The 26,451-nt window shown below is 42.2% G+C and overlaps 1 protein-coding gene across 1 annotated transcript; it reads right to left on the reverse strand.

Annotated features, from left to right (window-relative positions):
- Positions 1-12,215: 12,215 nt before the first annotated feature.
- LOC104082045 (multiple epidermal growth factor-like domains protein 6) lies at positions 12,216-21,873 on the reverse strand. Its single transcript, XM_009585003.1, has 7 exons — positions 21,799-21,873; positions 19,788-19,905; positions 17,407-17,538; positions 16,954-17,082; positions 16,163-16,288; positions 13,602-13,730; positions 12,216-12,557 (listed from the first exon to the last, which is right to left on the reverse strand). Exons 1-7 carry the CDS (start codon positions 21,871-21,873, stop codon positions 12,478-12,480), a joined length of 789 nt encoding a protein of 262 aa, XP_009583298.1. The 3' UTR covers positions 12,216-12,477.
- Positions 21,874-26,451: the final 4,578 nt, after the last annotated feature.

Here is a 26,451-nt window from a genome sequence, read left to right on the forward strand (position 1 = left end):
TCCTTGCCGATTTACGGGGCCTAGCCCTGATTTATGAGGTGCGGCGCTGGTCAGGATGTTGCCCGTTGAGGCTGTATATAGCATGTCAGCTGCAGAATTCAGGGATGACCTATGTCCTGCAGGGAAATGGCTCTGCACTGGACAGAAGACGATCTGAGCAGGTGTTTTCCATCTCCAGCTTCTACGGTGAATCGAGCTATTCAGTTTGATGACTGCCAAGTGCACGTTTAATTGGATAGGAGAGAGAGTTGGGTGAGCAAAGCAGGGAAGCCCTGCCCTTTGTCATACAAATAGCCTGAGGAATTTCTTTCTGCCACAATCCCTCCTGTTTTGCATTTCCTCTCCACAAACATTTGTGTGAACGAAATTAATGGAAAAGCAATTCCATGGTCTCATGGAAAAGAGTTACTGGAAATCATTTTTGTACGTACAAATAGTTGTGCTGGTAATCAGGGGACAATAACGTCACGTGCCAGATAAGCCGCACGCTCAGATGTTGGGTATCTGATCGGCATCTGAATGTCAAACGCAGGAGTAGCGAATAGTCATGCCAAAAAACGATTTGTTGAGAAATTGGTGAGAAAAAAGAATAATATGTTATGGAATAACAATTACATAGATCATCTACCTTGTAAGAAATTATATAGCACGTTGGGAACAACATTCATTGCCTGTGACTGCTTTGCATGCCACGTCTTTTTCATAAGACTTTTTTCCAGCATTATAAAAAAAAAAAACACAACAAACCCACGCTTCTTTGCTCACTGTTTGTAACACTCTGCAACTTTAAAAATTCTTCCTCCCCAGTGCAAACATACTTTCCCCAGAGAGGCAGCCGCAGAGCCCCGCTAAGATGTTTAAGAGGAGGTCAAGAGAAAAGCCATTTACCCGGGGAATCTCCCTCGCTCCTTAATACATTTTTATTACTACCTATGCACACAGTGTTCTCTCAGAGGCTAGATGAATAAATATGCCTCTTTTGAGCAAACATTTATAATGCTATTTGAACACGGGGGAAGAACAGTTTCAGCTTAAAAATGATACTAGCACCGTGTTTACATTTTTTTTCCCAAGCTGCAGTTAAAATGAAAATATCCAGACAGACATTCAGCATGAGGCTCGGAAAAGCATGTTTCTTTTGGCCACTTCCACTACAGAATTTCACCTAAAAACGAAATACAAAAGATTGGGGTGGGGGATGAAAATACAAAAGAAAGATTTGTTTGCAGATGAATTTCTCTGTGCAAATCCATCCAAAAACATCAATGTAATTGCTCGTTAATAATAGACTTGGAAGATACTTAGAAATGTTTCTCTTCCTTTGAACTTTCTGAAGGCAAAGAGAGTCCTCGAGCCGGCGATGTACTTGTGCATAGACTTCACCTGGAGCGAAGGGGTGCCCGCTGCCTCCTCCTCCACCACCCGAAGCCCAGCGGATAAGGCTCTGGCCCATTTTGGGGCACCCTGGGCTCAGCCCTCGGTGGCAGATCTGCCCCTGGGCGAGGAGCTTTCTCCCTCTTTTTCACCTCTTCCCATCCAGATTTTAAATTCCCGAGGTCAGGGAGCAGCTCTTATTTTATAAGGTGATGGAGGCATGAGCTGGACCTCCGGCCACTGTCTCGGCAGCGTTAGTAATGCCGGTTTCAAGAGGACTCCTCACATACTAAAAGTTAAGCAGCGCTTAAGGGCTTTCCTGGCCGGGGACCGAGGAGGGTAATTAGCCCCCGTAAGGATCCCCGTCCACCGAGCTGCGAGAAACTTCAAATCCCACTGACTTCACTGGCACTTCAGGGCACTCAGCACCTTCCAAGATTAATTCCTCAAGCAGGGAGAGGTCTAGAAACATATATATTAGAGCACTTTACATCTTCAGCTGCAGTAGGGCTTTTTCTGGGGCTTGACAAAGGACAGATTATATATTATGCCCCCATAAACTTCAGCAATCTAAGAATTCAGAAAATACCCCGTTCTATTACTCTCCTTGCTTTGACATGAAATATTAAACACCGCTTACCAAAGTAACGTTATTGAACACAGATGTCCGCTATCACATTCAAATTGTTCAAGTCAATCTAGGTTTATGTATTTTCTTTACTTAAGCGTTTGTATAAACCCAAGTGTGGCCTGACAGTAATGATTTCACAATATACTATATTCAATTAAGGAGACAAATATGCATTTACATTTTTACTGAACTTGTTTCACATACACACACACTCCAGCTCCAACTTATTTTTGACATTTGGTGGAAAATAAAGGAATAGAAAGGGTGCCACCTACTGAGTCACTCAGACATTTTTGGAGGCCGAAAAATCGTGCGAATTACCAATATGCTCGTTCCAGTTAAAAATAAACAAACGTTAAAGCTATATTTATAAGCCTGTGGGAAGATAACCATAGATAGTGTTTTCCTTATCAAATCACTCAGTGACTAGAGCACTTACCAGGGCATAGGAGACCCCATCTCCAGCTCCCTCTTGTATCTCAGCAGGGTTGAATCCACCTATTCCTCTGGAAAACCTAAGGAAAATGAATCAGTCTCTGTCGTCGCAGTCCGTGAACATCTTTGGCAAGCAATGGATGTGACACTCAGCTCATGAGAATCTAGAAGCGTTGCACCATCAACGTGAACCGTTCCTCGGGACCCACATCATTTAGCAATCTGTCACTAATTGGAAATGTATGCTGTCGAATAGCTTGCACATAAACTGTATCAAGCAGATGAGATTTAAGCAGATATCTAAATTTACAAACCCACTGAAAAGGTGTATCAAGGCTCAAGAATGAAGACAGGCTCTCAGTACAACTTCAAAACCCAGTGGCCCTTTTTGACACCCGTCAAGGGACAGCCCTATCTTTAAGATCCGGCAGCGTGAGGCAGGTATATTGAAAGTGTTGCGCTGGTGCTGCAGTTTCCTCACTTGGGGAGGATAAACTAACAAAATAAACGTCACTGTTGCCTTGCTATCAGGCAGAGAAGCCACCGTTCATGGTTTTTCTTTAGTTGCAAAGGTACACAGCCTGGTCAGTCTTGTCTTTCACAAGGGGAAGCCTACCATACCTGTCAATGCGCCTTTAAATATACCTTGAAGCAGAAGGCTTGCATCTCTGATACATCGTGACTTTGTATCTGGTCTGAACTGAAGCCGGTGATGAAGCAACACCTTCGGAGGGATGGGGCAAATACAAGCCATCCCTCCTGACCGGCCACCAATGCAGCTCTCCTCCTTGTGCAGCCTCTGTACTGAGAAGTTAGGGCGTGCCACGAATGGTTTGCTGCTTAACTTTCTTCCACAAAAGGTACTTACGCTGCTTTTCTTTGAAAAAGTTGTAGTTGTGACTCAGAGAGCCAGAGCTTTTTATTCTTCCTGATTGCATACAGAGCTGGGGGGATGCTGCGTGATGTCGGGTGTGCCCTGTGTCAGGGCAACGGCATGAAAAGCAAAAGCCAGAGATTTTTTTTCATTTCTCATGAAAAGGGTCAGCTTTGGGACTGAAAAAGGATAGATTAAAAATGAAGAATCACAACGACAAATAAGACTGAATGCTATGGCAAGGAGGCCCTGGAGTAGGTTATTCTTCACCCACGGACCACCTTCTGGTCCCTAACGCTGGTTCCCAAAGGATCCCAAAGGTGTGCCCAACACACCCCATTAATCCCTCCCTGCCGAGTGCAAGCTGAGCTCCGCTGAGCCCCCACCAGACCTGCAGATGCAGCTTTATCTTGGTCTCTGCAGATGCAGACAGATCAGAGGTTTTCACAGGTATCGTGTGTATTTAACGTTTGCCAAAATTTCTTGTGTCGGGGACTGGTGTAGCAATAACATACTTGGGAAAATAATTGTGAAACATTAATGAGTCCTTATTGTTAACAGGTGTTTCTGGCAGAGGTTCCTTCAGGGCAACTTGGACAACGCACCACAGTTGAGTTGGTAATGGCGTTTTTTTTTCCCAGAGGGACCTTCAAAGTCTCTTGTGTGGTGCTTTGTATTCCTGGCAGCAGAGTCAGGAAGAAACCCGGTTTTTAACACCCTGCTTCATGCCTACTCCAAATAAAACATTCATCTATCGGCTGTAATGTTTTTCACATCTCCCATGTGATGGGACACACTCACCACGCGACAGCTTTAGCGCAGGGCACTGAAGCACCATTTACGTCCTCAAGACAACAGGCACTGTGGTTTCATCCCTTTTTCAGGGCTGTTTTCTGCTTGCACAAGCCCTCACCAAGGTCTGCATTAAAATGGATTTTTACCACTGCAATGTTTAGGTGAAATCATTCTGTCCCAAACCTTTATAGACCTTTTTTTTGATTTTCCCAGGGGCGGGTGCCCTGGCTCTCCAGAGGACCCAGTGCGAGTAGCACTGGTTTGTTTTGTTTTTTTAAAAAAAATAAAGGCAAAAAAAAAAAAAGCTAAGGCTTTTTTTTGGAGCTAGAAATCAAAAATAAGAGACAATTCAATGCAAATTCATCATGACACTATAGTTAGTTTTTTAGGGTAAAAAACCCGGACTTAATGGGTTGGATGCGCTGTCCCGAAGTCACGCGGCTCCGTTAGCCCTCGTAGATAGCACATTATCAAACCAGTGACACTGTGCCACCAAATTAATCTGCAAAGCTTTCCAAGGGAAGGAAAACTCCAGGTACCGCTCCACAGCAGAAGGGTTTGCAAGAAGAAACCAAACCAAAACAACCCCCGCCAACACTCTTTTCAAAGACATAAGGATTTTCCAGGTGTTTGACTTCCACCTTAACTTTTTAAGTAACGTATCTTGGAGAGAAGATTCCCCTTGGATCAGAGGGGAGTCTTTGCTACAACAATAGCTGCGCTGGCAAAGCGTCTCCTTTCAACACATTCTTGAATTTGTATTTTAAGTGGTTTTGCCGCATCGGAAACCAGAAATAACTATTTTCTGATCAAATTCACTAGTTCTTGTAAAAATTTTAACATGCTAAATGTGACTGTGGACAGTTCTAACAGTCCTTCCAGGTGTCTGTTCGAACCTCTTGCTTTTGAGAGGGTGGAGAAGGGCTCTGCAAAAGGCTCGAGCAGAGCGATGCCCTGGCCAGAGCTGTTCGTTGTGAAGCTGCTCCCGCAGCACTCCCGCCCCTCGCCACCCAGGAACACGGCCGTATTTAATCTGTCGCTATTACGGTTGCTATTCTGTGCTTCATATATCGCCTGAAGGTTAAAGTAATAATTAAGAGCAGCCTTCTCATGTGCCTAGGAGTGCAAGGCCAAGATCCACAACGGCTACCACAACGTAAACGTCAAATAGAAAAAGGAAAAAAAAGCAAACCGACAGGCAGGAATTACCCCCCCAGCCTCTGCTCGCACCGATCTCACTCTTTGCTGATGACACACAGCAAGGAATCCTGCTGCGTATCTTACAGGACATCATATAAATCATTTAAAACTGGATTTCTGGTTGAAAAAACTGCAGCTACAAAACCCAGAGAATTTTCATTAAGTCACCTTGTAAGTAATTTATAGCAGGCTAAGACTTCCAAAATAACAAAGAAATGACGGGCCAGTTTCTTGTTAATGAGAACTGGAACAACAGGGCAGAATCCGCGGGAAGACAGAGCATTTCCACCCAAATATGGCTCCACTTAACCTGGCGACGTGCGCTCGGTTAACTCCGGTGCTCCCACGCTGCCAAGCCTCCCCGCCATCTTCAAAGCAGGGGACAGAGACGAGCCAACCCTTGAATTCACAGTAGGTTTCCTTCACGTTTCTGGATGAACTAAGAAGGACTCGTAGGTAGAAAGAAAACACCGATACGAAGCTCAGAAACTTCTGCAAACTGGAAATCTGGAAATTTTGTATTACTTTTGGTAAGAGGTCTGTGCAAGCACTAAGGCCACATGAGCAGGGACGCTGTGGACAAACATGGTGGTCTCGGGCAGGACCATCACCTTGCTACGTTTGTGCAGCCTTTGCTCAGATGGGCCATGGTCTACGGCAGATACTAGTAGGTTGTACTTTACTATATTAATTAATTGACCTCTGAGGAGCAGCAAGCCTAACTCTTTGATCTCTTACACCAAGAAATCATAGACCTTAAAGGAATTAATTAGTTTAATTATCATTAGGCCCTTGGAGTCACTAGAGGGAGACATAAGCACATGCCTTAAGACAAGATGTTACATCTGGACTGGAAAAAACACCCAGTAGACGATGGCATGAAGCATTTTAAACATTAACTGTAATATCTACACCACATGCAGCTTCTCAAGATGTTTTGCTGTCATCAGCTTACTAAAAGATAAAGATTTATTGGGCTATTACTGAAAAGGAAGCTAGATCCTGCCAAATGGCACGGACAGTTAGATGACTAGTTGCTGACATCTTTATTCATATATAAAACAACACAACTGAGTTGTGTTTTTTTTTTAACTACCATGCTTGAAGAAATCAACAAAGCAGTGCCTTATCATACAGAAATTTTAAGTCATTTTAAAATCATTTATGGACTTTGGACAGGTTTTTTTTACTGTGTGCATACAGAATACTCTATTAACACCCTGTCAACTTTTAGTGCTGACTGAAATAAGAGATAAGCAGATTGGTTTAACAGTGTCTGAAGATGCTGAGGGCACCGTACCACGGAGCAATGCTTCCTGGATCACGGTCACAAGATCACTTTTATCCCCATGCCATATATCTACTGCAGGCATACGTGAACTTTCAAGTGCTGCAAATGGCTTTTCTAAAGGTTTAAGACACCGACCAATGCCAACTCTGCACAGGTTGAGAATATTAACCCACCATGTCTACTTTTCGATCAGCTCTGAATGGCAATAACGTCAACAATTTCTTTGAATAGTTTAAATATTGCTTCTAATAAAGAAATTATTGAGTAAGTTGCAACGATTCTAAAGCTATCTTTATAACATGTTAAAACAGTGACAAAGCAAATGAACTTAATTATTCTACTCCTTGTTGAAAACTGTATGAAAAATGAAGTAAATCACATATGACAAAGTCCTGCAGTACTACACAGCTCAATTTAAAGTATATTTGCTCTAAAATTTAAGCCTGGAGAGCTATTCTCCCAGAAGTCAGCTAGCCATATCTGTCCACTTTTTCTCTGACAGCTTGATATACTGTCCCCCCTTTGTTACACATTTTGAATTCAATTTAGCACGCTACTTCCAATTAACCAGCACACACTTACTGCGTTATTTGGCATTAAACAGGCACATGTGTTCCTTCAGCTCCTGCCAATGCGAGAAGACAATACCCCTAAGGTGAACGGGGCTATTTGTTCGGTGAGTATTAGGCTCTGGGAAGTGTCCAAGAAGGCTAATGGAAGCCCGCAGGTGTGCGGTTTCAAATGCCTTCAAAGCGCTTCATGCCCGAGTCTTCCAGAAATGTTACACTTCATAACCATCCTCTTCCAGCAAGATTTATGCTGTGTTTTGAATATTTCTAATACTCTGGAGTCTGAGTGCCAGAAACCTCTATTTATCAGGTTCTGTCACTGGACAAGTTGCTCTGGTCAGGGATCATATATAAACCCATTTATGTATAGGCCATTATTTATTCTATACAAACTACTAAAAGCAGGTGTGATTTCAGTGTGTTTGCGCTGAATGTGAATTAGTTTAGCAGAGTAAAGTTTCATCCACAACAAAAGCCTACCGCTTTGAGACTATCAATAAGGAGAAAACAAGAACAAGTTTTAATGACGTGTTTATATAAAAAAAATTAGCATCCTTTCACTATGATACGTGTACAACAGAAAGTACAGTACAGGTTTGAGATGCATCCCACATATTCTCTGAAGGGGGGTTACAAATTCACAAAGAAATAATATTGCTATGCAAGTGCTTATCAAAAGCAATAAAAAGAACAGAATAAACAATTTGTGCTCTACAAGTCTGAGATTCGTGGATTACCACTGGAAATTGCTTTACGCAGTGTTAGAATCTAAAGCTTTGACCCCGCAAAAGAATTACTGGGCACAGCCAAAGGTCACGTGCGGAGCTGCTGCAGTCAGCCACGGGTCAACGTGCAGGAAAAGTCCTTCAAGAACCAGGGACTGAGAAGGTTTCTGGCCTAACTATTAAAAAAATTAACACGGGAATGGGAGGATGGAGGTTTCTTGGTCTACCTGTTCTCTCAAGGACCCTCCCAAGCTTTTCTTTGCTCTGATAAGAAGCTAAACTCGTAACAGAACCGTTGTTATTTATCACTGTTAGATCAACAGTATGAAGCCACGATGGCTCCAAAATGCATCTTTGGCTCTTCTGGGAAGGACATAAAGGTAGAATTCCCATGTTTGTCCCGTTGGCAACTCCTGGTACTATGATAGTTATTACTTACACAAACAGAAATCTGCAGCCAATCAAAATAATATGGTTAGCAAGAAATCTGGGCAAACTTTAATAGCTACGGTTCTTCAACATAAAAAGGATAAAAGTAGAATAATAATTTTTGGCAGGGGAAAGCGGGGAATTTTAAAAATTCTGATTGTTTTCCTATGAGGATAGTGTTATAAATACTGAAGTCTAACTTAAAACATGTTGTTCTGGTTTCATGAATTCACATTGAGTAAGATTCTGCTGGGCCCACTGAGTTACACTCGACTCATTTCCACTCTTCTCAAACTGAAGTTATCTGGAATACACAACACGATAAGAGAGTGGGATCTGGCACAGAAACTGCATGGTGAAATAATTTAAATGTCTTTCTGAAAGGAGTTATCTGTGCATGTAAGTGTGTTGCAGTGGAATACACAGAGCGCTCTTTTCAAGAAAGCATAATTAACTTTGGCCTTCTGGGAAATGGAGAGCCAAGAAAGGCATTTACCAAGTGGAAGATGGGCATAAATTTAAATAGAAAAAACATTTTCACTGAAGTTTTCACTTTCATTTTCAACAAGCTCCAGTGCTATCTTCAGGACAGTATCAGCCTGACAGTCTTTCACTGGAACCTGATGAAGCAAATAAGTAGAGTTATATTATTTTAGTAGCAGTTACACTTACTTGCCACAAAATTAATCTATGGAAAAGCTGATTTAGTAGGTTTTTCCATTAAAAAGTCGATGCTGTCTAATAAAGACTATTTTGCAGGCACAGAATTAGGTAAATTTGCTAGTCTGCAGTAAGAAGCAGAATCAAAACATTAATGACACCCAAGCAAGTAAACTTCCTTAATTAATAGCTAATGATGTAAAGTTTTGGCTCTTCTTCTAGAAAACAACATCCTGTAAACATTTTCCCTGCCTGGTGACAAAAGTGAGAAATAGAGAGTTCACAAATAGAGAACCAAGAAAAGACATTCAAAACTACCCCAATCAAAATTAATCTTTTAGTATTTTTGAAATATTTAATTTTGATTTTTACCTTTATATGATTGTACCTTGTTTTGGAACAAAAGTCATATTGAGCCCCACATCAGAATGATCTGTTTAATGGCACTGAAGTGAACACTTCTTTCCCCAAGGCAATAACATAAAGAAGCTAAGAAGTATTTTGAAGGAGCAATGAATAAAAAAGACCATTGCATGTGAATGGTTTTGTATGAATTGGCATTTTCCGATTTAAAAAAAAGTTTGCTGAAATATTTCCCAGGCAGATCTACTTGGGCCTCTAATTCATTGGCACAGGCTCAGTATCAGTCACTTAAAATATGTATTTCATCGTGTACCTAAAATTGTGACATTCTTGAAAAATACTTAATACAAAAATCTTTTATTTCCTTTATACTACATATTTACAATTCTATTATCAAGGTACTGTGGAAAATGTAAACAAGTAAACACAGGTGTAAATAATATGGCTTGAGCAAGGTTTCCCCTTTGATTAGCTGCTCAAATCAGGTATCAGCATACACAGATAAGAAAAAACCAGTACATTTTGTAAACTGCTGTCAAACAGCAAAACGTAAGTTCTTGGGTTTTATGCATTGGCTGCTGAGTAACCACACCAGTCATCGGGCACCTCTGCCTAAACTGAAATGTCTGACATACTGGGACGGGGCCAGTGGAAGGTCACCGAGGTAAGTTGGGTCTGAGGGAGCAGGGTTTGCTCAGTCTTCGGAAGAGAAGACAAGGGGAGGTATTACTGCTGTCTTCAGCTACCCCATGGGGGCTGTAGATGAGATGAAACCAAACACTTCTCAGAGATGCACACTGAAAGGATAAGAAGCAGCGGACCAAAGTTGAAACTTAGGAAATTCTCATTAGAAACTGGGAAAAAAAAAAAATCGTGAGCATGAAATTTTCAGTGGGACAGGGACTCAAAGAGATGGTGGGATCTCCATCCTTGGAAATATTCAGAACTCAACTGGATGAATCTCCGAGCAACCCCATTCAACTTCGAAGTTGACCAGGCTTTGAAGAGAAGCCTGGGCCTCCAGAGGACTCCTATAGCTTAACTTACTCTATGATTCTATGAAAAATCTTGAATATAATGCAATGCTTGCATTACTCTTGTAGTTTGGCTCTGTGGTAAATACATAGTTAAGATCAAAACATGTCAATTGCTTAACTTGGATCGTTCTCCTCCAGCAGTTGCTAAGATTGTATCTAATTGTCTCACACGAGATTTACCTTATGAGTTCCAGTTCAGTGAAATTGCTCCAAATTCACATGAGTGTAGGATCAGACCCAGGCCATCACATCTCCAAAAGAACATTTAAAATGTCACAGCTGACAGTAAAGCCCTGCTGAGAGCCACACGCTTCTGACTAGTTTTGGGACAATAACAATTTTGTCACATTTACATTGAGTAAACTTTCCAGCGACATTCATAGAGCTCTAAAGAAGAAATGACAAGGGATCGGCATCAGCCCCTGTGATTTTCTGGCTGAAAGCACAGTTGGTTAATTAATTTTGACACATTCACAAGTATCTTTACTGTGTTTAGGATGACTTTCAATACCTATGAAGTGATGAATAATAACAATAAGACTTCCACGAAGCTTGAAAAATACCTACAAAACCTGTATTGCTTCCAATAGATCACAGTTTGAATTAAACTCCCAGGTGAGCAAGCGTCGCTTGCTTTGTCCTGGACAGTTAATGACTACAGACGTGTTTAAGACCTGAGGTGAACCATGGGGTAAAACTGTTACTTCAGCTACTCATTATCCAACCGCAACAACAATCATCATCTTTAAAAATCACAAGTTAGCATCAATTATTGTCACTTGGTCTTGGTCACAAAAATCTTCTCTTGCAGAGTTGCAGTTGGCGCCGGTGTGTGAATGGTAGTGTGAAGACAAGACCTGGAACTGCCTGTACTACCATGTCGACTGAGCCCATGGTCCTGATGCCCTTTTATAAGTGCACTTGTGATATAGTCAGACTCAAGAGGTTTCTACATAGATTTTGTAACTCCTAGCCTAAAGAGAGGTATAAAGAGGCACTCTGAAATCTTTTAGTCTGGTTAACTTAGAATATTAAAATAGAGAACATTATTCCTTTATAATGACATAGTCCTATATCAAAGAACAACCTGTCTAAACAGACAAAATAGCACCAAAATGTCTTTGTTCTATTAAGTGACCAACAGCAGCTGTTGAATATACCAGGACTTTTGAAAGCTGACTTAATCAAACTATTGTGCAGTCAAACCACATTGTAATCATTTATATAAAGAACACAGAGATTATCTTAAAACATCCATCCTTGCTTACTATCTGCCTTCTCCATCCGAGATAAAACTCTTTTCTGCATTAGAAGGTACCGTTTGATGAGAACTGCTGCAGAGTTTGACTTGACAAACCACTGAGAAACTCAACTGACAAGATGGGAGAACATAGAAAGCCAGAAGAGCCTGACAGACGACACCTTGCTCTTTGGAAGACGGACTCAGATGTAAGCCAGATATAGATGGAGACCTTCCAAATCCGTCAATCCACACTAGAAATGCGGTACATATTCTCAAATTAATTAACAACTTATCAAGGACTGTGGTGCATTCTTCTTCAGTCGCAAGTTTAAAATTAGACTGAATGCTTTTCTAGAACACACAATATTATTCAAAGAGGAATTAATTTGGTGAATCCCACTAGTTTCTGTGCAACGTGATTTTGCAGTGAATCCATATTGGCTTCATAATCTGTGAAACGCTCATTAAACTTCACGCTGGTTGTCAAGCGGGTTTAGAAAGTCACTTATACGTGGTGTGGCTCACTGCACGTTGATACGTTACATACTGCTTATCCCGATACTCTTTGGAGCTGGTCTTATTAAAAACATGTCCAAGCTTTCAAACAATGAATTATATTATATATCAGAAAGAATGTCCAGAGCAGATTAATGGAGGGGTAAGAGGCTAGGAATAAATACATGAAACAGATTCAACTTTTTAAAAGGATCCAGCTACTAAATGGCCTCTGTAGTCTTCCATAAGAAGTGTGAATACTTCAGTACAATTCAAGCTGAATTGAATAGCTGTTTTCATATCCAAATTCAAATACCGTCTGTGCATATAAAACAGCTCATTTATTAGTCCAAATGTTACTGTTGTAGAGCTCTTGGAAAAATATTCCCTCTTTCTTGAGTTTGCTCTTCATAAAAAGGAAGCTTTGGAGGGCCACCTAGAGAATTAAGTAGAAACACGGTTTCAGGTCTGTATAACATAATACTGAAATATTATACAGATTATACAATTTACACTTAAATAATTCAAAAGAAGGTAGTGGACTGAGTTACACTGGCCTCCTCATAGAGGCAGAGAGCAGGCAAAACAATAAACCACCTCTCAAACGGAAGGTTCCCAAAGTGGTTCCTAAAGTAAATGCAGAATTGTATGCTATCTCCATCAAGCCAGTTGTGATTAGACTACAAGTGGGAGGAAACTTTCCCTCAGTACTATATCTCATTAAGAAGAGAAATTATCTAAATAAAAAAACAAACAAACAAACAAACAAACAAACAAAACCCCAAACCCTTTTGTGATAGTGAGATGAGTGCTTTAGCACGCTCACAAATGAATCCATATCTATTTTCCAATATTTTATGTACTTAACATATCTCACCATGCTCTTCAAAACCTGACACCTCTACAAAAAGTAAGCGAACGTGATGGCACGCACAGCAGGTAAACCTCCTTATTCATCATACAGAGGCTGTGGATATCAACTATTTCAGGGCAAAATTTCATACTGGCAGGCATAGAAGAGTGTACCGCTCTCCGGCACAGCTGTGCTGGAGTCAGCCTTGGAAATCCTTCAGCAGGCTGTGCAAGATCTCCACAGCCTGCTCTGAGGGGAAACCACTGCACTGAGTCAGTTCGGCTTGGCCAAGACCTCACAACCACCTGGAACGACTCCTGGCATTTGCAGTGTCCCCTGGCATTCGCAACATCAGGCTCCTGGACCCTTAGTAGGGCAGCACACACCAACACAACCCTTCCAAGCAAAGCTGCTGCTATCATGGGTTCTGAGTTTTTCACCAGAGATGGAAATGCAGAACGGCTTCTGCCTCACGTTGCCTGACACAGAAACTGTGGTGGCTGCTGCCGAGCACCATGTTTGCGTGGTCAGTCGATACTCCTGTCCAAACGGCCCACTGACCACCCACCGTGGTCAAGGCAGGATTTCTTCTGCTGAGAAAGTCTGCACATCTCCAGCTTGTGTTACCTTCTTTGCAGGTTGGCCCCATCCACGTGGCTGGGCATACGCAGTTCCCGTTGTACGGATTGCACCGGGATTTGCTGGCGCACTGGCATCGCAGGGAGCAGTCGGGGCCGTACTGGTCCGACCTGCAGTCTGGAAGGACAGAATTGTTTGGAAGAGGGTGAACGCTCCCTAGCAGTCTCCCTGTTCTCTGGGATCAGGAAGCTGCTTAGACACCTACATCTGTTAACATTAAAATGTGACATTTTGGAAAGCCTTGCGGTCCTCAAGTTTCGTCTACCGCATGGTCCGCCCAAACTGTAGCCCAGCTATCCTAAAGAAGTTCCCAGAATGGAAATCATGACTGGTGTAAAACCAGGGGTTGACAGCCCAACAGAAAAGATCTTGGGATTTGCTCAGGAAAGTTACTGTCAGCATCCTGGACCCACACTATCTCCCGCAGCTCTCCACTGCACGGCTTGGCTGTCAGCGTGTGCCAGCAAAGAGCCTTCACTCACAGAATGTGAAGTTGAAAATTAATCCATTTTATATATACTCTTACGTCTTACTCCGATTGCACAATTCTGCTGCCTCCTGGCCAATTAATCTCACAAAATGTCTCACTCCCAAATACAAATACATTTCATACCTAGGCTGATAAATTCTCATTGCAATTTTTTTATGCAGTCAGAGTAAAGGCATGAAGGAAAAGTTAGCAGCAAGTCACAAGGCAGGGTGCTAAACACACTGTAAACAATAGCCCTCTCTCCCTCACCTCGCTAGAAAATACTCTAAATAATCAAGGCGCTCGCTTTCTCACACAGGCACCGTTAGGTAAATAAAAGTGCTGCTGAGCCCTGCATCAGCTGCAGCCCCAACATGTGGGAGAACTCTCCCCGTGCGCTCAGAGCTTGGCCTTTTCAATTAGGAAATGTTATGAGAAAAGGTCTCCTCGAACACCTCTGGACCTGATTTTAATTTATGTAATACCACATTTTCATGTTAATAACAATGTGTATTTAAGACATCTGTTTGAAAGTCTGCAATGTTAATTTACTACAGAAAAAGAGCGCCCATAAAAGTCTGTTATATTCTCTCTCTTTTTTTTTTTTAATTAACATTTTCCCTGTTTAATGGGTGCTTTACCAGAGTTCAAATTAAAATCAGGCCTTTTATCTTTATGGCCACTGCACAGTCACAGCTGCTCACAGTTATATCACAGATGAACTGAGCCTAATTGAAAATAAAAATGCAAATAAAACCTACCCCATAACAGCTTTTCATGGACGGGGGCTACCCTAGCTGATTTAAGAAAAATAAAAATGACTCCTAGAGTTTGCAAGAAGCAAAACCTCGGTTCACATTTTTGGTTCTGAGCTTCCCCCTTGCGTTCCACTTCTGCCTTTCATGGCAAGGCCTCTGGGTGCCCAGCGCCGACCTGGCTGCGGGGGTGGCTGGTGTCCCCCGCCGGATCAGTGCCTGCAGACTGGGTGGCTTCGATTCCTGACCACAGGACAGTGTGAAGAGGGAAGCAAATCATTTTCCATTTTCGTTTTGCAGGTTGCACTAGCACTTAAGCTCCCAGCAATTAGTTTGCATTAATAACAGGTGGTTTAAAGCCGTTTCCTGCCCTATCCTAGAACAAAGAGAGAAACAATATTCCCCCACCGCGATTCTGGGGCTCAGGAGGATTACGGTTCCTGGTGTGAACCTCCAATATCAGCACAGGGACGTTCACTGCTTTTATCTTGTTTGCCACAACGTTGGGATCACAAATCTCTTCTTACACTTCTTTAAACCCATGTCATTCCTTTTACTCCAGTGATTACCCTAAATTTATTCCGGCATAACTGCGATCAGAGTCTGGCTCAAGAACCTGGCCTGCCATTGCTGCCTCTCAACCCTGCAACCAGCTCACCAGGGTACAGTGGTGGGACTGGTTTTTCCTCCAAGAGAATTTTCTCACCTGTTTTTATACCCTTGTTACAAAATAGTTCTGCTCTCGTGGGCCAACCGTTTCCCAAGCACACAGCCCAAGTGCCTGTGCTGCAAATGAGGGAATTTTATTTGGATTAAATGTTCCTGGACTACTGCTGATCCCCAGAGGCAGGCATAGCTGCTGCAGCTCCGCTACCCTCACCCGCAGGGATTCCGCCCTGCTTCCTGGGGAAGCAAACCCGGAGCTGGACATACTTTTGCACTGGTCTGAAAAGGGTCACAAATGTCCGTGTGACAAAACACACGGCAACTGGATCCCTTCGTGCCCACGTGCACCCTCTGGAGCCTTCCCAACTGCGGCTGTAAAACTGTGGGCTTCTTGGTATAGTCTTCACCTCTCCAAAACTCAAGGCAAATGACATTTTACAGCTGACCTATAAACGGTTTTCCTATCAGTGTATTAATTTAAATATTGATTAAATCAAGAGGTACAGCCTGTTGATAAAGCTGTTGATAACCTGTACGAGTAATTTGCTACAAACAATGTGTTCTTGAATACCGGCAAATGTCCTTTCACAGTTACGCTTAGACCAACAGGTCATATTGGTTTAACTAAACATAGTCCAGCCCTTAGAAAATACCCTTACCAATGTCACATTTGTCTCCAGTCTTCCCAGGTGGGCAAAGGCACTTCCCAGTCTCTGGATCACAAGGAGCTCCTCCGCAGTCGCACCGGTGCCGGCACCTCTCTCCAAACCAGCCCCTGTCGCAGCCTGACAGCAAGAGCACTTTTTTTAGACGCACATTTGAATGGCAAGACGTACATTAGGCCAGAGTTTTTCCAGGATGTCTCAGAGGAGAGCTCGTAAACTCTCCACTGAAGCTCGTGTAAATGCCAAGTTTAATGAAGAATCGAACATAGCAGAATAGGCATAATATTTATGCCTTTATGTTGGGTTTGTCTAATCTAACCCATCAAAGTTATCTGTAAATCTGTCCCAGAAATGTAACTGGCACTTATTTTCATTTTTAATTAGAACTCTCTAGAAGACCGTTCCATAACACTCAACAGGTCTGACATGCGCCTATTTAATAATCTTATTTGGAGTTTTAGAAGCAAATTTAAAATCAGTAAAAAGAACTTATATTTAATAAACGACATGTGGAACTCATTGCTGAAGACATCATGGAGACCAGGACTTTCACCGTATTAATTGGAACCAGATTAGTTAATTTATAAGGAAATGAGAACACCCAGCTATATAACAGGTAAAAAACCCCGAATCTAGTGTTTCAGGATATTCATAAAGGTCAAAATATGGAAGAAGTTGGTCTCAACAAACAAACATTTGAGTAATAACATGGGATTTTTTGAGTTTAATTTTGGTTTTTTGTTTGTTTGTTTTTTTTTTCTTTTACATCAGAGGGGCACAAGTACCTTTCTCACAGTAAACACCTTGATAACCCAAAGGACAAATGCACTGTCCTGTCACTGCATTGCAGCTCGCTCCATTTTTACAGGCACAGGCATGAAGACAGCTTAGCCCATAAAATCCAAGAGGACACCCTGAAAAACGAAAGTATCAAATGAGGAAGGTTTATGAAGAAAAACATACATCTCTAAAATCCTCTGTATTCTCAGCTACATTCCCTGGGAGCCCACAAAAATGATACTTACCATTAACTCTAATAATGCCACGTGCTTTTAAACTTGTACCACCCCAGCATCAGAGGTATGCAAGTTACTCAGATCTGGAAACAGCCGGGTGATCTGGGACACCCCAAAAATTTTAACTGAACCGGCGAGGTGTTTAGGTGACTAGCCTGAAGACCCACATCCCATTACTGTTGGAAAAGAGAGCAGCCGGGCTGCCCAGGCGCCTCCACTTACTGTGCTCGCAGGAGTGGCCGTAGTAACCCTCGGGGCATCGGCAGCAGCCCGTGAACCTGTCGCAGGTGCCGTTGTGCTGACACGAGCAGTCCAAGCCGCAGCCAGACCCGTACTTCCCTGGAAGACATTCTGCTGGCAGGACACGGACAGAAAAACAGACAAACAAAACAAAACAAAAAATCACTGATGTCACCCAGAAAAGCTCTTATGTGATAGTTTGTATAGCTGAGATATGATGCCCACAAAATAACTTGCAGACCCAAGGAGAACATTTGTTATGAAGACACAGCATTTCTGCAGAACTGTGATGCATTTACGTATTTCAATAAGAAATCTTTTATTATATAGATGTTCGAACAGCAATTTCCTTGTACTTTTGATAGTCTTTTTTTATTTGTCTCTTTACGTAGTCAATATTGAACCCACACCATGTGTTGTAAAGCCACATAGTAAATGGTATAAATGGTACGTTCTATTTTTTTTTTTTCCATATCTACAGCAATATTTTCTTTTAGGCACTTAGAAAGTGTGAAAGAAAACACATAGCTTTTCCTCCTCTGTGTTATCATTGGAGTTCACACTATTCCAATTCCTAATAAAACCGTGAGGATCTCTTTTTCACACATAGCAACAGACTTTCCATGTATAATGAGGTATCTGCTTTTACAGAACTAAACACGTCTCAAATTACTGAAAGCCAAGTCATGCAAAAATGACTGTGCCAATATAATTAACCTAGGCATCATTTCTGCATAAGTTAAGTTCCCACTGCTGTGATAATTTGAATCTGGGCAGACCAATGAGCGTGGCCATCCAAATAATCAGATTCATAACTGTGCAAATGTCAGATAAGATCTTTCAAGAACATCATATCTAATCACTAGAAAAAGGATGCCTGATTAGCTGTCTTTGATTTCCAGTCAAAACACACTCAAAACCACACTGCTGTGGAAATCAAGACTCAAAGTTCCAATAACTTGGCTACCTCTGTCAAAAGATAAGCTCTTTCTAGTGATATAATACACAGTTTTTTATGCGCTGTGTGCATGTCTACCCCTGTGCTTGACACCAGAGATGTTTTATATTAGCAATTCTGTGAGATACATCCACGATCTACCACTCCACGTGGTGACACCTGCATGACCCTACTGAGGCTTTGCAACCCAAATGCAGCCTATGGGCGGTCACAGAGATTTCAAGGAACGGACAAATAGAGATGAACACAGGTGGCCTATGCAATGTGAAGTTAGCCAGTTATTGGTAAACTGCACTTTTTTTGGGGGGGGGTATTTTAGCGCCTGCCCACAGTGGTATTCACCTTGTGAGTGGCTCCATGGAGTTAGCGTCTTTCCTTTCCTCCCTGCTCCTTCTCTGCACGCATGCATGCACGAAGCAAGGTCTCTGAGTCTTCTCAGGTGCAAAGTGAAACAATTGCATTGAAGAATTCTGCTAAAAAGTGTAATTTCTACACGACATTTTATATAAGGACACTGCCCTATAACGACCAGTGGTAAAGATACGTATGGAGTTTGAGATGGATGTTCTACAGATGTCAGGGACAGAAAGGCTGTAAATGAGGGTCCAGGAGTGTGTTGGGAAGATTGCACCGTGGCAGTTATGATGCAAAGATGACATTTGTCTTGAATGTGAACTCAGAACTATTTATTTTACATCATACCAGTAAACTCATGGTTTCCTGAACATTTAAGTCCGTAACTTTACAGATATCTTTCATCTGGAGAGAGAAATGGGAACACAGAAATGCAGAATGACTTTTGGGAGATGGACAGAAAGAGGTGGAAAAACTCTACTCTGGGCTGGCAGGAGGGCTTCTGGAGTGAAAACTGAGCTTAGTGTGCTTTGTCTTGTGTAAGGGAGAGCTGTCATGGAGAAGAGTAAGGACAAAATAGCAAGACAATCTTAACTGCTTTGGACAGATATTGTCAGAACTGTACTAGCAGAGAAGTCAATACATGGGAAGTTCAACTGCAGTCCAGTATCAAAGGAAAAAGAATAACAAGACAGAACATAACATGAGAGGAGGGACATGTGGGCTTCTGCTGAGCTCAGAGGAGAACATGAAAGAAGATACAAAACAACGTTCCCATGAACAAAAGAACACAAAAGCTGGACAGGAGAAGAAGTAAGAGGCCATGCAAAGGAATTGATGAGAATTACAGAGTGGGACTCATGAGAAAACTGCCTCTGACAAAAGACCTAAAGCTCTAACTAGGGGCAGTTCTCCGTGAGAGAAGCTACAGAGACAAATGCAGCTGGGAGAGAGTCTACTTAAGCAAAACCTGTCCCCTTTTGTGTGTCTGTAGACACTGAGAACCCCTGCTTGAATGTACACGTTCACTATCATCAAAGCAGAAAATTACCTTTCTCACACGATCTTCCTGTCCAGCCGAGCCCGCAAGTGCAGTTGCCATCCACGTGGTCACAGATACCACCGTTCTGACAGGTACATGTCAGGTGGCAGTTGGGGCCATATTGTCCCTGGGGACACACTACAGAGAATTAACAAAGTTTGAAAAAAAAAAAAAAAAAAAATTAGCATCCCAAAAAAGGATGAAGGTGACAGGGAATAAATACAAATATACATGCTCGCCACAGAGTACCCCAAGTGCCTGGTGTCTCCTGAGGGCTGTGGGACACTCTACTCCATGCTTATGAAACACAGGCACAGGTTGCTCAGAGAGGTGGTAGATGCCCCGTCCCTGGAAACATTCAAGGTCAGGTTGGATGGGGCTCTGAGCAACCTGATCTAGTTGAGGATGTGCCTGCCCCTGGCAGGGGGGTTGGATTGGATGACCTTTAAAGGTCCCTTCCAACCCAAACCATTCTATGATTCTTATTAGCAGTTTCATCCAAACACTCTCTGCCTCGCCATATCTCCTCGCTTGGCTTCACTCCATTTGCTCCTCTTGCCCTCCTCCCTTTGTCCCATCTCTCAACTCGTCTTCAGCAAATCTGCTCCCTTCACTTTTTCAGTTTTAGTAATTTACTTCTGAATTTAGTCCCATCCATCCTCAGTGCCCTCACACTGCTCATGTTGTGTGGTACAAACTACCCTTTTTCCCATCCTTATGTTCCGTTTGGACTGCAGTCTCTGAAAATTTGGACTTTAGCTTTGTGGAGAAACCAGTGCAATGGTACCAAGGTGTGGTGGAGCAAAGCAGTGAGATGGGGGCAGGAGATGGGGGTAGGACAAAGGCAGGGTGATGGAGCAGGGGGGGACAGGGGCCGAGTTCAGCACACTGCAATGTTATCAAGCAGAGGCACTGGGAAACACAGCCATAAACAATGTTTGTCGCTGAGTTTTATTTGCTGGTTTTTTTAAGTATGTGCCCAACTGACGAGATGACCTTGGCTCCCGCTTTGTTACCTTGCTGACAGCTGGGTCCCATTTGGCCGGGAGGACAGGTACACTTGCCAGTCTGCGGGTCACACTGACCTTTACCACATGCACAGAACAGGGTGCAGTCCTTCCCAAATCGGTTTTCAGGGCAAGCTGAGGGAAACACAGGCCTTTGTTAAACACCCCGGGTGTTCAGTGCCAGTTTGCATTTTTAACATATAGGCAGGATCCTATAGGTAGAGTTGGCTCCATTTTTATTCCAGCTAATGTGCTTCAAAGCGACAACTGTGAAAGCAAAACCCATCCAAAGCCATGACTGCTGCTTCCTCTGAAACTTTACTTGAGGTTATAAATATAATCCATGGTTTCACATGGAACATTTAGTAGGTTTCCTACCAAAAAGGTGAGTGTACAACTGAAATATCAGCTGCTCATCCTTCCAGCTAAAGACGTCTTTCCTTCTTTAATATTGATGCTGTCCTATGCTGAAGAGCAAAGCTATAGGCTACTAAACGTTAAAGCATTGCCTTTCTGTGAATAAGCTGAAGAGAACTTCATAGAGATCATCACTTTGGAAATAGCACAGGAATTCAGCCACACAATTTAGCTCAGAAATAGAGAAGCAAGAGTAGGGTTGCCATGGAGCCTTTACCAGTTTTGCCATGACAAAACTTGATCTTTTTCCCATTTATTGAAACTAATGGCACCATAGTGTGAAACAAAATATTGAGATAATTTCTCAACCTAGAAATTTTGGACAGGAAGAAGGAACTTGAGCAATTCATGCTGAGCTAGCTCTAGAAATAAATTTGGGCAAGCAGGTTGTAATCCTGGGATGAGTGTCCTTGCTTCCATGCATGCAGAAGAGAGGGAAAATATTTTGCAAGAGATTTTTTACAAAGCTGGAATCCTGATTTACAATTCAAGGAGGAGGTAGCTGGGATCTGTCTGTTTTTCTACTGACAAGCTCTTAATGCAGATTATTCTCTCTGCTGTTTTTTGAAAGAGGCAGAACATGAATGTTGGCTTACTTTTACTACAGTCGGCTCCAATGAAACCAGGCGCGCAATCACAAGTTCCTGACGCAGGGTCGCAATGGCCTCCATTCATGCATTTACAGGGTTTTTGGCAGTTTGAACCGTAAGTGCCTTTTGGACACCCTGTTTTAAAAGAACAAAATAGCAATTAGGCTATGTTGCTACTGGGCCCACGGCATTTCATGTCATAAGCACTTTGTCGCTTTCAGCCAAAATTAGATTTTCATTTTCTAACTCTAATCACTTCTAGAGGGTCAGGAGCAGCCATTGACAAGCAGATGGTTGCCTCGGGCAGTGCACTCCCTGGGGCAGCAAGGCAGCGCTGACCCGCAGCGTCGAACGCCTGGAGAGCCGGACCGACTGCTGCTGCCGAGCCTGCTCCTCCCATTCCTCATACGTGACGGTAGCAAGAAAAGCAAGCCCAGTTCTTCAGACGTTTTCCTCCTGGATTTCTGTTCCAAATCAACCTGTCCCCGCTTCCCCTCCCACGGCAGGGGTGGAGAGATGGGGCCTTGGTCCCTCTTCCTTTGGGCAGCAACAGCCTGGTTTGACCGCCATGGTGAGAAGCCATGAGCTCTCTCTGCCCCTTTTAGTGGTCGTTTTAACTGACCAGGCACAGATAGCGGGACAGGTCTCATCTTTTAAAAATGTTTAAGTTGAAAAAAGTTAGTTTCCTCTATAAGCTACTCCTTCAAACTGGATTTTGTGTTGCTCTGACAAATCTAGTGGGCTGTAGATGGAAGACATGACAATAACATGAAATTTCAGGAGACACCTTCTCAGAAGATAAATACAGGAGAGAGACGCTTTAAATGCAAAGCCAGAAAACTCTCTGAGGAAAAAAAAAAAAAAAGCAGCTGTATTGTGTAATAACCAGAAGAAACATTAGACCTGGATGGATTGCTGAGCCAGTGTTACATGGCAATGATCTGTCCATGAAGAGGTCTTCCAGGTGGTAGCAAGTATTTCTGGTTTCTTTTTGGACAGCTAATGTTGAAGGAGCACCAAATACAAGATCAGGAAGATCTTGTATGAATGCATCTGCCACGCTTAGGTCATGTCTTCAAGATACTCTTTAGAGTGATGGAGGCTGGAACGGAGGAAAAGAGCTGCACGTGCCTCCGTCTGTCAGGGTCGCCTCCAGCGTGCCACCCCTGAACTCTGATGATGCAGGTTATTCTCCCAATTTTCCAGTGTACTGGAAGAGGGAGAAGCTGGTGCTTTTAGAAGAACATGATCATCATTCAACGGTTACACTAGTGCTACTGCCTCTACGTGTCATTTCTTTGCTCCTTCTTTCTCTTCCCCCGGCAAAAGGAAAGCCTATGGCTACTTTGGAAATCTGGTTGAATATATATTTGCACGTGTCTCCAAGCAACAGATCTCTTGCAATCTGTGCATAAATAACTTTATACATTTTCTCTCTTTTCTGAAGGCATGAAGGCATGGTCTGAGTGGCTGGAGAAATCTCTGGATTTTTTTAACTATTCAATAAAGAGAGAGAGAGAGCGCGCTTATGGTGAAGCTTTAAAGGGATGCCTTTTAAAATAAAACTGAAAATTGGCTTCTGCTCAAATCAGGATAGCAGATCATCAGGACTAAACAGATACACACTTTTATAACATGCAGATACTCTCCCCAGCCCTTTTCAACCATGGCTTCTTCTCAATGAATACTTCGTCATCAGTGCTTCCATCTGTCAGTAGAGAAAATCTGTTTCATGTGCAAACCCTGGCATCAAGGAGTGAGCCCTGCAACATCTATTTCATTTCCACCACGACATGAAGTTAAGGACACACCCAGATTCAATGATTTAATTGGATTCCAAGTGAGTTTCTTTCTTCCTCCTCCCTTTCCTTTTGGTCATCGTTTGGCTTTTCTCTTTTTTAATTCTGTTTCCCACACTCCCAAACACGCTGCTTCTCCCTGGCAAAGCTTTCAGAGTTGTTCCTCCGCTCAAGACTAGCAAGAGCTGTTCCATTACTGAAAGGGATGCAGTAATTCCCCCCTTTCCAGTTTATTTACCTTTGCAGCATTTTATTTATTGCGGTTCAACAGGGAGCAGTACAAGCAGGGCAAACACATCAGCTGCAACATTCATGTGGTTATTAACAAGGCCATCTCATCTGTTACTGCTTTGCAGGAGAACTTCTATGCAGATAGCTAGGGCAATTTACAGAGTGTCCTGCCATTTAAGTAGGCTCTGCCTTTATAAAGAGGGTTAGCCTCTAACCACCAGCTATCTCATAAAGACATTTTCTAATTTAACAGTTTCCTGTGCATGTGCCTTCTGTTTTTTCTAAGAACGGCAGGAGCAGCAGCCAGATTTCTAACTCATTTCCTGATTTTTTCTTTCTGGTTTGGGTGGGTTTGCCATGACCAAGAGCTCCTAAATCTTTTCATACCAACTGCATACGCTACGGCTTTTCTTACCAACGTTATTAATTGCATTGTCAAAAAATCACTTGCGAAGCATCCTGTTACCTACAGCTTGAAGGTGAAGCTGGTGAGGTCTTCCTGGCTCAGAGTTCACCCAGCCCAGTAAATGTCAGAGAGACGTAGCATGGGGTTTTTTCATCCATTACACCACCACTTACTGCTTTTTATTCATAACTTCACTCAAGTAGATCTGCCCGTCCACCGAGTTATGGACAACTGATGGGAACCTTATTGCTAGTTTGTCTGCTTCCTCTGGATCCTGCCAAGAGACTGTTTCAGCTCTTCACTCCAAAATCTGAGAACATGAAAGCCTCGTTGCTCTTGGCTCCTGGAAATTTGACTTCCCAGCCAACTACACCTTTTATAGATACTTTCTTGAATCTTTTTTCACAGTACTATAAATATAGCAATAGTTGCCAGAAACTGTTTCCAGCAGCATCCAACCACATGTTGACTGGACTGAAGCCCATTTCACGTCTTTGGGAGCGGCTCCCTATGCTGTTTTTAATATTATATCGAAAGCTTCTTCAGCCCGGAGCAGCCCCAGTTCTCCCTGTAGTGAGGACGGCAGGAACATGGAGTATTCCCACCAAAGTCACACTAGCAATCCTTGGTTATCAGTCACTTCAGAATCAGGTCCACAATCTCTCACTCCACTGACCTAAACCTAAAAATAACACACTTAAACTTTTTTCCTTCCATTTTTTTGCCTGTCTAAGCAATGGTCAGAGTGGCATAGGGGAGAATAGGAAAAAAAAAAACCCACATAGATGCAAGACAAATTTTCTCTCTCTGTGAACCTCCACCATTCCATTATCTCTTCCAGGAAACGTTTAACAAAATTGTATTTATTAAGTGAGAATTTGGTGTGCAAGATACTGTGTGTATTTGGAACCTAAGAGAACACAGCACCACGAAGGATCACGTCTCATACGCTATAGGTTTAATCCTAGCTACACAGGAGCCCAAGGCAAAATCCCTCTGAACGCAACAAAACACAGATTTCATTTTGTAAGTAACTTCTTTTCTATCAGAACTTCAGTGTAATTATTATTTAAATTTTAAAATTCTGAAGTAAAATCTTAAGGATCTAAGCAAGCTTGAGGACATTTACTAGAATCTATAGAGATTCAGTACTATATGGACAGGTAATGACTACTGAAAGATTGCTACATAAAAGTAATAGGCTAACCATGATTAAGTCCTTTAAAACGATACTGTTAAATACTTGATCTCCACTACTGCTCTACTATAATATTTATTATAATCTAATGTATAATGGATCCAGATGGCTCTAGCCGAGATGTCGAAGGCCGGATTTCGATCTCACTTACAGTGAGAACTGATGTACAAAGGAGGACAGAATCAATCCTTACATTTACATTTATATTTTAAAAAACAACTTGTGATGACATGATGGTAATACAAATTCCCATCTCCAAAATGAGCCTCTTTCCTGTTTCTTCTCGAGGAATAAAGCACAGGTTTAACCCTCACTAGAGCCGCGCATATTGCAGATGGCTTTTGTATCCAAATTGTCACCCAAAAAAAGCAAGCAAACCAAACAGAGCCACGCTGGATTCCTTGGAAAGGAAAATCTTTGGCATTCACCAAAGAGAAAGCTTTTTTTTTTTTTTAAAATGAGTCTATTACAAGCCATGGAGTAAAAACAAAATTAAAGTTGTAAATAAAAAGGTAATTAACTGTCTCCTTTTTTGGATACTTTGGTCTATGTTTCTTATCAGTTGCCACATTCCACCAGAAACAACTTTACAGATGTTCTAAAATACCGGCATGAGGCATGTGGATCTGGGAATATTTTTTATGATGGACCGTTTGGCCAATTGGCATTTTGTCCTCTACACTAGTCACCATTTTTCAATCCAGAGTAACAAGTTGTTTAATTTGATTGTTCCTCAGAAGGCCCTACAACTTAACTGACTTTATGAATCACTTAGTTTTATTGCCAATTGCAGCTTGTTGTTTTCTAATAACCGTTTGTCCTTACTGGAGCACACAGAGATTTCGGGAAGTATTTTGGCGTAGGTATTTGGAAATGAAAGAGCTACACAACATCCAGGTGTAGCTGAAGATGAGAGGTGTAAACGTAGAGAATGATATTGATATTCTTCAGCATGGCATGAAATTGGAAAGAATTTAGCTAGTAAATGAGTCCTTTTTTTAATTTTTTTTTTTTAAATTATTATT

This window comes from Fulmarus glacialis, unplaced genomic scaffold, assembly GCF_000690835.1.
Source record: "Fulmarus glacialis isolate BGI_N327 unplaced genomic scaffold, ASM69083v1 scaffold12149, whole genome shotgun sequence".
In the NCBI taxonomy this organism is placed as follows: Eukaryota; Metazoa; Chordata; class Aves; order Procellariiformes; family Procellariidae; genus Fulmarus; species Fulmarus glacialis.

Excerpts from the sequence above, each read along its gene's own strand:
- LOC104082045 (XM_009585003.1), bottom strand. The coding sequence starts at position 21,873 with ATGGAGGCCATTGCGACCCTGCGTCAGGAACTTGTGATTGCGCGCCTG. Across the intron at positions 19,906-21,798 it reads TGGAGCCGACTGTAGTAAAA|GGACAATATGGCCCCAACTG; the intron begins GTAAGCCAACAT and ends GTGTGTCCCCAG. Across the intron at positions 17,539-19,787 it reads AGGAAGATCGTGTGAGAAAG|CAGAATGTCTTCCAGGGAAG; the intron begins GTAATTTTCTGC and ends GTGTCCTGCCAG.